The following is a 13,633-nucleotide window of genomic DNA, read 5'->3' as shown; positions in this document are numbered from 1 at the left end:
AAAAGTCTAATTTCAAAATGGTTTTAATTTAACGACATTTCCAGGGATTCCACGCACTCACTTTTCTCACTTTTTTCAACTATTTTCAAAATCTGAAAAAGTGAGGAACTATTTGCTTGATTTCTCACTTTTTTCAACTATTTTCAGACCCTTTACTCACTTTTTTTTTTAAATCAATTAAAGTAGAGTAGAAAACATGTTAGAATTGTAGAATTTCGCCTGCGGCGCTAGAAATTTTATATTAAAAGTTTCTAGGGTAGTATATAGTCCGTTGCAAAAAACATTTTACAAGAGTATTCTTTCACTTTAGTATTGTCTAAGATGAACTTACGTATCTCCGCTAAGTATTTGCACCATTGGATGAATATTTTATGCATCAATGCACCTTTTACCTATGGTTTCAACCTTTCTGTTTTAAGTGTCATTTACTCCAATGTGAAAAATATAGCTTTAAATGGGTCGACCGGCGAAACAGCGGCTTAAATGTAGTTCGACCTGAAAGTTCAAATCTGTGCAGGTAATAGGACATAGATAAAAGAACCTGGTTTGTGTGGTTTCACTCAAACCTGTCAGGTCAAGTTTCAGGTAGCCTCAAACATTCACACAAACTTTCCAGGTAATCTGCTAGGTCAAGTGAAGTTAGATAAAACTTGAAAAACATCAAGAAAAAGTGGCGATATGATGTTACGAGTTCGGGCACAAAAACAAGACTCAAAGAATCGAAAACTGTATAAGTGCATCTCTTTTTAATTTTATTAGAAGGATTGCACAAATAAATTCGTCGAAGTTATAAGTTAGGCGCCTATAAGTTTTAAGTCAGGCTCTTATAAGTTATAGGTAAATTTACAAAACATCTAAAACTTTGATCAACCTCGACATTTTTGATATTTTTTTAAGTTTTTAAAAATTTAGTTGCAATTTATGAGGGGAGCATTTTTTTAAATTCCCATACATTTCGCGTCGACAAACTCCAGATTTTTGTGTTACAGAATTTATGAGCATGACTTATAACTTAAAAGCGCTTAATGTATAACTTGCACTAAGTCATTTGCGCAATCCTTCCATTCATCGTAACGAACCTTAGGCTCCAGTATATTGACCTGAAACTGAAGGCTGTAGTTTTGTTTATAGCCAGCATCCGGAAGTCTTTATAATAGTGTTAACATCATTTTGAAGATAGATTAAAAAAATAGAATTGACATAAAAATTACCGGAAGAGAACTTCATCCAAGAGGTATAATTCTGAAAACGAAAATTCCGTCGACCTAGCCTTTCCCTTGCCTCAGAAATTTTAACCTCCTACGTTTTTAAGACAGTAACAAAAATGCAAAAGGCGTTCAACGTTAAGCCTCTTTCGGCAAACGAATTTGTGGTATTTGAGTAACGAACTTTTATGCTTCACATTTTTGTAAATGCTGATTTGTCAGCATAGTAGCAGTCATAAGAGCCGACCTTTTTCTTAGAGTCGGCTAAAGCCTCGGCTTGGGGTGTAGATGACGGTTGTTGAGCTTTAGTGTCTTCAGCAATCCATTAGATATCAACTAGAGGAATCATTTTTTGAAGGTTTTAGCGATCGGGTGCATACAAAGTTAAAAGTTATAGGTCGGGGGTGCATACAAAGTTAAAAGTTATAGGTCGGCTAAGGCCATTTTTTAGGGAAAATACGAAAAAATGGCCTTAGCCGACCAAAAACCTTTAATTTTGTATGCAGCCGATCGCTAAAACCTTCAAAAAATGATTCCTCTAGTTGATATCTCATGGATTGCTGAAGACACTAAAGCTCAACAACGTCATCAACACCCCAAGCCGAGGCTTTAGCCGACTTTAAGAAAACGGTCGGCTCTCATGACTGCATAGGAGTTGGACGTATCCTCCTGCCTCCTCTTCCACACTTGATAAAAGTCTTTGAAAATTCATTGGAGGCAGACTTTCCTTTATTTGAAAATATTTTGCTAAGTCGTTAAAAACTATTTGGTTTGGTGAAATTAAAGTTATCTGCAATTCAATCACCTATGGCTTCATCCCGGAGAAACTGACTCGTAAAATAATCTTTGACTTCTCGTAAAATTGGGTTAAAAAGTTCCTAAAAACTCAATTTTCTACCAACTTATTCACCAGAAAATCAACTATTTCCAGCAACTATTTTCGTTATTTTTACTCACTTTTCCACTTTTTTACTTCAAATTTTGCGTGGAATCCCTGCATTTCTGAATTGTGACAGAAATTGCTTTACCTCAACCTAACTTGTGCGTTGTTTAACTCCATATTATCCAGTAACAACTCTCTGCATCTTCTTGTTGGCAAGTTAAGATCGAATTATGACGCAAGAACTTGCAATTAGTTTTTTTTTCTCCCGCGAAATTGACCGTAAATAATTTTCTTAAAAAGCAATTGTTTTTACATGTTTTAAGCGACAAAACTCATACGTGGTGTGAATTTTTAGTTTTGTAGACGACTCTCTCCACTTATTCATTCTCTCACAAATTCATCTGCCTTGCAGCATAATTTACCTACCTTCCCGCATACTTCATCTACCTTCCCGTATGATTTACTTTACGTTATGTCCGTTCGTCTCCTATGATCATAACGTTGTGTTCATCTTAGGGAAAAATTGTAACTTCCTACTCGATAGATTCACTTCACTCGATTCTCTCTGGTCGCAAAACTTCAAAACTTCGCTCTTCTTGGAGTTTCCTATTTTTTCTCCCCTTCGTAAACATAAAACTATTCTTCCAAATTACGATAGTTATGTATATAGTATATCTTTCCGTCGAACGTTCGCCTAATTTTTATTTCAAACGGTAGCTATTCGATGAAAATGGTACGATGTCCGCCTACATTTCTCTGTTGTAACCGAAACTTTCCACAACAACAGTATCAACAAAAACAATTTCCTTGAAAATTGCGATCTGTCTACAGTCACGACTGACCATGACCAGGTCATATTATATGATTAAGATAGTTATAAATCCTCGAGTGCTTTAAGTTTTCTTAGGTTAAATTTGATTCTTCGAGAGTGGCAAATTTTTCAGAGCTATAACATCCTTCTAGAGTTACGAGCCACAAGTCTTCTCAAGGTATAAATCATGAAGACTTATAAATCCCCAAAAATTGTGACTAGAGACTACTAGTTATTCCAGGAGGTTACTACTTGACTCTATGAGAAATTGAATTAGGATGGAAACGTTATCGCTAGTTTCTTAACTTGTCACAATGGTTTATTCTTGTTGTTATTGTCGTAGCAGATGCAATGATTTTCAAACGTGTTTCTTTCTGATTTACGCACTGTATTTTGGTACAGATCATCCCTTTGTCGGGTTCTCAATGTAGAGATTTTATATGATGCTGGAAGTAAGTGAACAAAAGCAAGCCTTCAGCTCGAGGTCGCTCAATGTACTTCTTCACCTGGTTACTGTATCTCCCAAAAATAGGTAATTTTATCGGTAAATAGGCCCTGAGATCATGTCAAGTCGTAGACTCGATACGACTGTCCTGACGATGTACTTGCTTCTGTGAAGTGAAACGTATTTTATTTATAAACTAAATGAAAAACAATTTGAGTTTTATATGCTCAGCTCACAATCTTTATTCAACGAAATAATAATGTTGATAATTAAGGTATAAGATATTTACACAAAATGAAATTTTGTAAATCTATTTGAAAGAAAGCGAAACGAAGATTATATCAAAAGAATGGACTTTATAGAACTTTTGATGAATTCATTTCTTTTTTTTTAGTCGATTAGCATAAACGCGGATTGTTTTACCAAATTTTTCAGTTTTTCTTTAGCCAAATTTTCATTTCCATTACACAGCTAAAAATTGTCAATATAAAATTAACAAAAAAATATGTTTTTTTAATGGCAAATGGGCATATAATTATTATTTTTTTTGTAATTAAAATATATGTTTAAAGGTTACAATTACCGTAGCATATTGTCAACGTTTCCATTAATTTTTTTTTGCTTTGATTTTAAGACAATGTAAACGTTGTCAGAAAAATATTTTTAAAATTTTAAATAAATAAATTAGTCACAAAAATAATATTTTCAATATTTCCAATATCGAGTGTAAATAGATAGTGTAGCTTTTTCTCTTTCATTAATCTGATAAAAATAAATATATTTTGTTTAAAACTAAATAATTAAAAAACATAACGTACAATTTAAAAAACAACAGCGTCAAATTAATGCTTAACAATGGTCAAAAATGTATATATTTTATATGTTACAGCATCCTCAATAAATAAAATATAAAATTGACACATTACCATTATAAAATGCATTAATGCGTGGTATTTATCAATGTTACGTAAGTTGATGGGGGTGGTGGGCAGGAGATTTAAATATTATATGTAAATCGTGTAATTTAACATTAAATATGTATATATAACGCTTTCGATACTTGGATACCGAAAACATTTTATTTTGCCTCCTATTTGTTGGTCGTTGTTGTTGGTTGTTATTTCGATCGAACTGTTGATGGGTTTTTTAAATTGAACGCTAGGCTTTTGTTTTCCATTAATTTGTTTTGAGTACTTACATTAATTTTATAACAATTCCCTGTTTTAAAAACATTGCATAACATAATTATTTGGTAAATTTATATTCATTTTATCATAGATCGTTTCGATGTAAAAAATATGAGATTAAAAAAAAATCTTCCATTTTTATCTCTAATATCGTTCTTTCTCTCTCTTTCTTGAAACATATTTCGAAAGAAAAGGAAAATATAAAAACTCAAAAATCAAAATAAATCACACAAAAAGCATTTTTTGGTATAAAAAATTCGACATGCAATTTGCAACGTAAGGGACTAACTGATGCCTATTATGTAGAGACCAATAGGATCATCAGTACATTGTCCAACAAAAAACAAAACAAAAATTTTAATCAAAATAATTTTCTTTTTCATAATTTCGTTTTATATCAAAATCAAACAAAAATAACTTTCGGAACCTCAAAATTCAAAAAGGGAAAAAATCAAAATACCAGGCGCAAAAAATTCCATTTTTTTTATTTAGATATTTTATTGTATTTGAAGGTTTTAAAATTCATTTTACGGGAAATTCAAGTTTAATCTAAAAATGGTACAACGTTATTACAGTTAGGATTCGATGTGAATAAATAATTTTTTTTGCATTTCATTTTTTGCTTGAAAGTAGAATTTATTTAATGCGCCGGATAATGTTGAGTGCCAGGAGGCGCCCTGTACGCAGGGTATGTTGAATTCAGCGCATGTTGATTGAAAAATTGCGAATAGTCCTATAAAATATTTTCATTGAATTAGATTGACGGATTTATCAAAAAAAAAAAGGGAAAACAAACAAAATTTTGAATTTGAATTTGATTGAGTGCATTAATGTGTGATTCGATTAATTTTTGAGTCAGCCAAAAACAAATAAAATCAAAATAAACGACAAACTAAAAGAAGACGGAAAAAACTAATGCCAAAAATTGGTGCTTTCTGCTTTGTGGTTTTAAATCCATTCAATTTTGCTTAATAATTATTACTTCAATTTTAAATTTAATTTATTTTAATTCAATTTTATAAAACTAAAAATTTGGTTAGTAGTCGTTAGTAGACGAGTAAAAATTCGCGCTGGACTCTTAAACAAAAACTGTTTCTCTGTGGGTTAGTGGTGATTAAGGAAACCATTCTAAAATGATCATTAAAACAATAGGAAAAACTCTAAACGCATTCGGTAACTTCAAAATATTCTTATACGGTCAACCAACCAAAATTGTGAAAGTGAAACTACTATACGATGATGTATTCCAATGAATGTAAAGTTCTAAGTATGGTCTAATGTCACTGTGGAGGACAGAAAGATTTTAAAAATAGACTCAACCGCACTTATTTTCATATTATTTTGACAAAAACAATGAATGCGTTCAATTCTCTTAAATCGAACGATTTTGAAGAATCGACCATACCTGAGATACTGTACATCTATTGGATGTATTCGATTTTCGGAAATATTAATAAAGGAAGCTGAGACTAATTTTGTTTGTTATTAATGGGAATACCATGTTCGGTTCAAGTCTTCTGCTTGCGAATTAAAATATTGTCATACGGAAAAGTGACGTCCAGAGACAAAGAAAAACTGAGCATATAAGACCGCATCGGAATCGATTTATAAAAGGTAGAATTGAAATTAAAATATGCATGAGATTCATCACAAATAAAATTTGAGGCTAACCGTATAAGTTTTACCGATAAAAGCTTTTTCAAATTAATTTTAATAGTGAAAACGTGTTACACGAAATAACATGGGTATTATATGTATTGATTAATAATAATAATAAAGGATAATAATATTAATTATTTCAATTTATTAAAATTTATGTTTACGAAATTAAATTTAAAAAAAAATTAAATCAAATTACGAGACAAAAGTTTTTGTGCTCTCTCTCTCTCTCTATCCCTCTCACACTTTGTCTGTTTCTCTTTATTAGGGTTTAATTAGCTATTTTTTGTTGATTAAAATGCCTTTTATTTTAATAAAATTAATCTCTGAATAAATATTTATTGAATCAATTACAAACATTTTAATTTTATTGTCCCTGGCTATTTGTTTTTGATGTTAATTCGAAAGTGTTAATTGAAATAAACTCTAATTTTAACAGTGTAAAACGTTGGATAATTTTATACATTCATTTAAAAATCATTTTCATTTTTTTTGTTCTTTTCTATTTAATTCTGGCATAATTGTTTCACCAAAATAGAATTAGTTTTGTTGTCCGACTAGAAATAATTTAACTTTGCTTGTGTGCCTGGAGGTACATTGTAATAGCGGTACTGATTATGAATTGCGTGTTGATCGAAAAATGCCTTTATATCCTTATCCTACAAACGAAACATATTTCATTAAATTTAAAGAAAAAAAACTTAAATTAACAGACCGAGAGCGCACATGAATGTATCAGTCCCTCATATGGCCACGGCTGGAAATCTATGCCAAATTGTTACAATACCCGATCTGAAAAAGACTTTTTGTGAGCCCCAGAAGAGCCAAAACGACGGTTCAGTTGTCACACATCGGAGAAAGTTCAAATTTGTGCCAAGATGAAGGTATTGACGAATGCAATAGAAAAATAAAACTTTCGTTGCCTGGTCGGATAAATATATGTTTACCGAGGGGAGGAAAATAGGAAATTCCAGGACAAGCGATGTTTGAGGCCAGACCCAAGTGAGTACAGCAATTTCGCTCGAGCTGGAATTTCTAATTTCTCGCAGAGGTGAACTTAACATCTTTCATATGTGCGACGTGCGATTTTCTCTACAAATGAAAACATTGGTTCGCTGTATCATTTTTGAAACATGAACAAAGTGACACTTCAAGAGAGAAAAGTCATATTTTCTCCACACGGAAGAGAAAGTGGTAAGTTTTTCTTATTAGAAATGTCATATGACAAAATTTCAAAATCTAACGATAATCTTACCCAAAAAAAAACCTAAAAAGCTTAGTGACAAATTACTTGCCGAATCTGTTTTTTACCATGAAGCACTAATGCTAAAAGTAAGTATATGGCTTCACGGTAAAAAGAATGATGTCTTGGCCAAAAATATGTCAATCCGTTCTATGGGTCTTTAGCTTTTCAATTGCATTTGAGTCAACTCAAATCATTTGGCATTAATTCGGATATTCTATGACATGTGACGGTATTCACTAGGGCTAACCTCTTTAGCTCTCAAACGTATACCATCGGTAAATGTAACAATATAGCATCGGATTCAAACCATGGACACATGAGAGACTGATATACTATCCATTTGGTCTTGGTCTATAATATTTCCAACAAAAACATTAATTTCTAATCAAATAAAAAGTAAGATGAAGACACAAATAAAAATAAATTAAATAAATATTGAAGCATTTTTCCAAGAGAAAAAAATAATAATTATTATACGATGGAGCTCATTGCTGGTATAAATGGAAATTAATAAGCTAATTGGCTTTGCAAATTATTATTATTCCAAAAATATACGAATTGTGCTGATGCGATTTGGTTCTAATTTTTTCATATTGAAAAAGTCAAGAACCAACAACATGACGTACAAATCAAAGCGGAAGTCATACAAAAGAATTTTGGAAATTAAATTTACGAGTGAGCCCTCTTTAGATCTAATGCCACTTATTCATTCAAATTATCTTCGTTTTTATTGTTGAAAAATAAAATGGAACAGACATTCAAGAGTACATTTAACGCTATTGATAGGATCGCCTTTTCAAATATTAAATTCTTTTACAAAATTTAAATGATTATTTTTACAGAATAGAAAACAAAGAAATGGGCAAACATATATACCATTCGTCAAGTGTACAACGTCCCTCTCAAATATTTCAATTTCTGGTAAATATGTTTAAGTAACTTCGTCGAGCTAAAACAGAGTATTCGTTTTGAATTGAAAAAATATTTGACGAAAAAATCATCTTATTTTGCGGTGTACAAACTGAATGAGGGAAGAACTACTCGTGTATGATGGTGAAAATAGAAACTGGGACGTTAGAACTACTTCAAGTGATAACTTTCATTTCGAATTTGCACATTAATCTTTCACAGGCGACAAGCGTATAACTGCGAATCTATTACTTCTTTTGGAAACATTTTTGATTCGATTCAGATCTTTTACGTGTTACGGCATGTTTCATTTTCATTTACACTGCCTAATCACGTAAAGCATTGTACTTCCGAGGTTTCAAGTTGTTATTTGACAAGTGGGGAATACAGCCCTCCCCTTCGGGTCGGGCTGTAACACCCCACTTATCAAATAAACAACTTGGAACCTCGGAAGTAATATACTATTACTTCATTAGGTTATTCTGGTTATTATGGTTATTCTTACCGACTATGTCGATGATAACAGATGACATATCCAAAATTATTCGCCATAAATCGGAAAGTAATAGAATTTACGAAATGTCTGAACAATTAGACCCGCCAAACAAAACGTTTAATTTCCCCAACATTTTACTTAAGAAACCAAATCGTCTGAATCGAAACGGGTGAACCCTTTCACATTGTTACAAAAGATAACAAGAGTCAAACGAGGTCAATTGTCGATAAAAGCAAATTAACCTCTATACTCGCAGACGATTGATTGAGAACGCTATGGATTCGATCAAAGAAAATCAATTTGTCGATGCCCCTCTTGCAATGGATTTTCTTATTATCAATATTAAATTTCCATCGTTCACTATTACACTAATTGGACGAAATTCTTTGACTGGTTAGTCTCTAACAAAATAGAGATGTTATTGATTCCAGTTAAAATGTAATACATTTTAGCAACAACTTCCTAACTCGATTCAAGTTACATCATGCCAACCAGAGCCAGTATCTGATTTCATAGCGCATTTTCGATAAGTTAAAGGTAATTTTTCCCTTACCTTTTGTGTCTTCAAAGTCGATCCACTCGAAAGATTTGTATCAATGAAGGGGCCACGCTGTATAAATGTTAGCACAAAAGACCAAATATGTTTTTATCTCAAAACAAATGACGAAGTGGAACTTTTTTTAATACTTTACTCGAGTACTGTACATTGCTACGAACATCGTCATTCATGCGGATAAAAAATTGAGTTAGAAAAACTACTCGATACTCTTGTGTGAACCGAATTCTATAACGATACCAGCATATCAGAATAAATCCCATCTACAAAAAATAACATTTTTGTGCCAGTAAAAAATAATAAACGTCCGTCCGTCTAAGTACGTTAATACATTTTAGATAGGAAGAATTCATTTGGTATTTATGGAGTTCAGATATGTTGGAAATAGAAATGAACGGAATTTCCAAAGTTTCTTTCGGTTTATAGAAAGGATTTAACACAAAAAAAAATATATTAACGAGAGTAGAAAATAGCCGAACTTACTATAAAAATCAGAGGGTGGCCCCGGTGGCATTAATCTATCAACAACTTTTTTTTATATCCAAAAAAAAGTCCCATGTATAGAAAACTCGATAAAAGCTTTTTTTTTCACATTTAACTTTTCAAATACAAGTTAAGTACTTTTAATGTAATTCGAAAGCATTCTGGACTTACACATTTCAGCTATTAGCAATGAGCAGCACATTTACGTCTAAATATATAAAATATGTCATGCATGCATCAAAATGCAACAGGATACGGTGATGAAATCATAGATTGTGTTCGCATGAGATTGGTAAATAAAATAAATGAAAGAAAAACAATCACAACAAAATTGCCATGCCATAGCAAGTTTTTTTTCAAAAAGACATCAGGAGACAAAAGGCCAATATAAATTTCCTAATTTCATCGATTATGAATTGTAAATAACGATTATTCGTCTCACTTAAAGTAATCAAAGTTAGTATCAGCTACAAAATGCAAATAAACTTTGTGTACTTAAGTAGATTATAAAGTTAAAGCGAGCTCATAAACACTGGGAATCGGGTTGTTAAAAATTTAAACGAGTTGCGAAATTCGTTCAAAGATATTCCAATATTTATGGACTCGCTTTAGCGAAAAATGATTTTTCTTTTTGTTTTAATAATTGTTGTTATTAAAGTTAAAATTCACTTTTTGAACTCGTCTTGGTCGCAATACGGGCCCTTGTGCCAAGCGACGGCGAGCTTCATTATCGATTTCCGATTGAAGTTTATATTCCTGTGGTGGCCACTTTTGATCTCCACGCATGTTTGTGCCTCCTAGAAAATAATAATAAAAAAAAAATGAAAAGTAAATTCACTACGAATCGAGACAGGTAACTGAACAAAGATTACTTTTTACGATAACAGTGCTTTTTTCATATTTATCATCATATACGTGATGCGTCAGAGTATAAATATAAAAGTTAATAGCCAAAGTGAATTTTATAAATTTTTCATATTTACCAAAATAACAAAACATATAAAATCAACTTACGAACGTTAAAACCCGTGTGACAGAAACAAGGCGCGTTCGTAAATAAAATTTTATTTTATGTGTCTCATATGATTCTCTCCCTGCATAAACAGTGAATATGAGCACCAAGTTTTACGTGAAATAAGTTTACCTTTTAAAATAGACCAATGTACTGCCACCACTACCTACATGTTATATGCACGTTCAAAAAAAAATCATAATGCCAGTGTATAGCATTAACATCTGAGCTTTTACGAAAGATAAATGAAGACTCTTTACACCTCCTTTCTGGGCGGTTCAGTTATGTCGAAAATGGATGCATGGATAGTTTGATGCAGCGTAATCTTTAACAGTTTCTTTTTTGTTCAATCAACGCACTTCAAGCATGAGCGGTACTCCAAATGGGGTACTGAAACTTGATTTTTACACAACTGTAAAACACTGTAAGAAACCATTTCATACAAAATAGTACTATATTTGGCAGCTGTTGACTATGATCACTTTTGCTTGAAGTGCGTTGGTTCAATTTTTATTTATTTTCTTCGTGTTTTTTTTAAAGAAAGCCAGGAACAAGATCACAAAAATAGAATCTTGCATTCCATGTAGGTTTACTACAGACAACCCAAACAAATGTATAAGCCAATAAAGTGTATCAATTTGCAATTCTGAGTGGCATTACAAATGAAACAACAAACACGTATGTATATATACATACATGAGTGCTTGCATTTCCTTCGGCGGTCTATCTGAGTGATATCAGACGAACGTTACTCCCTATAGGTTTATCCGGCATAGTACGGGTAAATAAAGAAGTGGTGGTAACGCAAACTTCTTCAGTAGTTCAATTTATCATTTTATTGTTATTGTTATCTCTGAAGAATTAGTTTCTCTTGAGGGTTCAAAATTCTACATGACCTAGCTGGATGTAACTGTCGACGAGTCGTAACTTTCGAGGAAATGGTTGTTGTGGGAACTGTTTCTGTGAGAACTGTTGCTGCGAAAACGGTTGTCATGACAACTTTGCACAGAAATACGGATACTCGCGCTATAAAGCTTTTTATTTAGAAAAAAATGTCAGAAGTGAATAAACCGAAGAAATGTTGAACATTATTGAAAAAATACAATCAAGCTACCAATTTTGCTGTTGATTGAAGATTAACTCAACCGCTGAAACTTCAGCTAAGCCAAAGAACTTTTGCGTTGAATATTTAAAAAAATAAATTCTTCATGCAGCTTTGAATGCTTGAATTACGTCTAAGCGAAGTTATTAATATCTATAAAAGTTTGACTGGCAGAAACTTTTTTTTTATTCAATCAGCGGAAAGGAGTCTGCAATGTGCACGTACATTATTCCAATCAATATTTACCATGAATTTATGAATTTTCAATATCAGCAGACAAAAAGCGAAAAGAGAGTCGTCAAATCATCGTAATCAGATGTAATAAACACTAAATCATAGTAAAACAACTTCCATTTGTAGTATAGATAGTCAATCTACCAATGTTTTAAATAATCTAATATGAATATCAATATAAAATAGAAAACAAAGTATAAACACAACATGTGTGTATAGAAGGATATTGTGTGAGTACGTATGGGTATACAATCCAATATCAAATTTCAACAAGTCATCAAAAAGATGTATCTACAAGAATATACATCGTAATATTACGGAAAAAAGGAGAACATAGAATATGTGTTTCTCATCGAGTATAAGTTATTGTTTTTTGTTGTAACTTTTGAAGCGCAAAAAAAACTACTTTCTTTTTCCACTTTTTTCATTTTACTTTTCAATTTTAATAAAAATTACGTTGAACGCAAAATGTATATTCTCTGTCGATAAAGTTTTTATTTTTCCGACAAGGATAAAAGAGTGAAGACTTAACAACGATGTTCATGATGGACAATGCAATTTAATCTTTCTTGATGTTTACACAAAAGCTTAACTATTTTTCGTTTCATATAAAACCATTCAGGTTTTAATATGAAAAGGACGTACATTATGGATCAAGGATATCGTTTTAAAATTATCCCCCCACAACCGTAATTTTCTCATTCTCCTACCAGATGATACAGTTTCAGGAAACAGGTATTATTAGGCAGAAATTTTAATCATAAAGCAGCTTGACGAAGTAGCTACAACCATCAACATTGAAAACTTAATATAAATGGTAGACTTCTGAGAGTTACGAAGAGGATGAGTCTCTTGATAATTCTAGTGGCTGGTTGTTGTGCGTTGAAGTTGATCCTCAATGCTATCACATGATCACTCATTATTTGAAAATAGCAAAGACAAGAAATTAAGTGTTGCTGTTGAAGTGAAACCTCTGCGACAAAATGACAACGTTTTGTAAAATGATACATCTTATGTACACTTTTTTGGTGTGTCTCGTTTGACGACCATTCAAATCGAGTCTTTTACTTGCCCCTCCGAGAGATGTACAGAACAAGTGTTCATCGCAATAGTTCGATATTTACAGCCGAAATTTCTTATGACGTTAAAAGGCAAAGTTGTTCCCTGCAACTACACTAACATTTTTTCATCAGAGTTCGACATCTAAAAATTCTTCTTTTCAGATGTCGACGTCTTTGGAAAAAATGTATGTGGAGATGCAAGGAGCGACTTTGCCTTTGAACGACATAAGAAATTTTGGCTCTAAATATCAAAATTTTACAAAACAAAAAGTAGTGCACGATTAGCGCTGCCCAACTCTTACTATATCCTACGTTATTTACAATCGCTTCAAAAGCCTTAAACT

The 13,633-nt window shown here is 32.1% G+C and overlaps 1 protein-coding gene and 1 long non-coding RNA gene across 5 annotated transcripts in view; one reads left to right on the top strand and one right to left on the bottom strand.

Annotated features, from left to right (window-relative positions):
• The first annotated feature begins 1,470 nt into the window (after nucleotides 1–1,470).
• On the top strand, nucleotides 1,471–1,828 carry LOC119074421. Its single transcript, XR_005087192.1, has 2 exons — nucleotides 1,471–1,588; nucleotides 1,622–1,828. It is a non-coding gene; the product is annotated as an uncharacterized LOC119074421 (long non-coding RNA).
• A 1,733-nt stretch (nucleotides 1,829–3,561) lies between these two features.
• The window catches only part of LOC119074388 (trithorax group protein osa), a 107,258-nt gene continuing 97,186 nt past the window's right edge, over nucleotides 3,562–13,633 (bottom strand). For 2 of the 4 annotated variants that reach the window (XM_037180518.1, XM_037180533.1), the window contains 2 exons: nucleotides 10,550–10,677; nucleotides 5,140–5,264 (listed from right to left, as the gene is read on the bottom strand). In XM_037180518.1, coding sequence (XP_037036413.1) covers nucleotides 5,172–5,264; nucleotides 10,550–10,677 — 221 coding nt within the window. In that variant the 3' untranslated portion in view covers nucleotides 5,140–5,171. Of the gene's footprint in view, nucleotides 5,265–6,720; nucleotides 6,850–10,549; nucleotides 10,678–13,633 lie in introns of all 4 variants that reach the window. The other 2 variants (XM_037180511.1, XM_037180526.1) reach the window with 2 other exon arrangements.

Source organism: Bradysia coprophila, chromosome III (genome assembly GCF_014529535.1).
Source record: "Bradysia coprophila strain Holo2 chromosome III, BU_Bcop_v1, whole genome shotgun sequence".
NCBI lineage: Eukaryota > Metazoa > Arthropoda > Insecta > Diptera > Sciaridae > Bradysia > Bradysia coprophila.
Note: the sequence above shows the minus strand (reverse complement) of the source record. Positions and strands in the feature narration are given on the sequence as shown.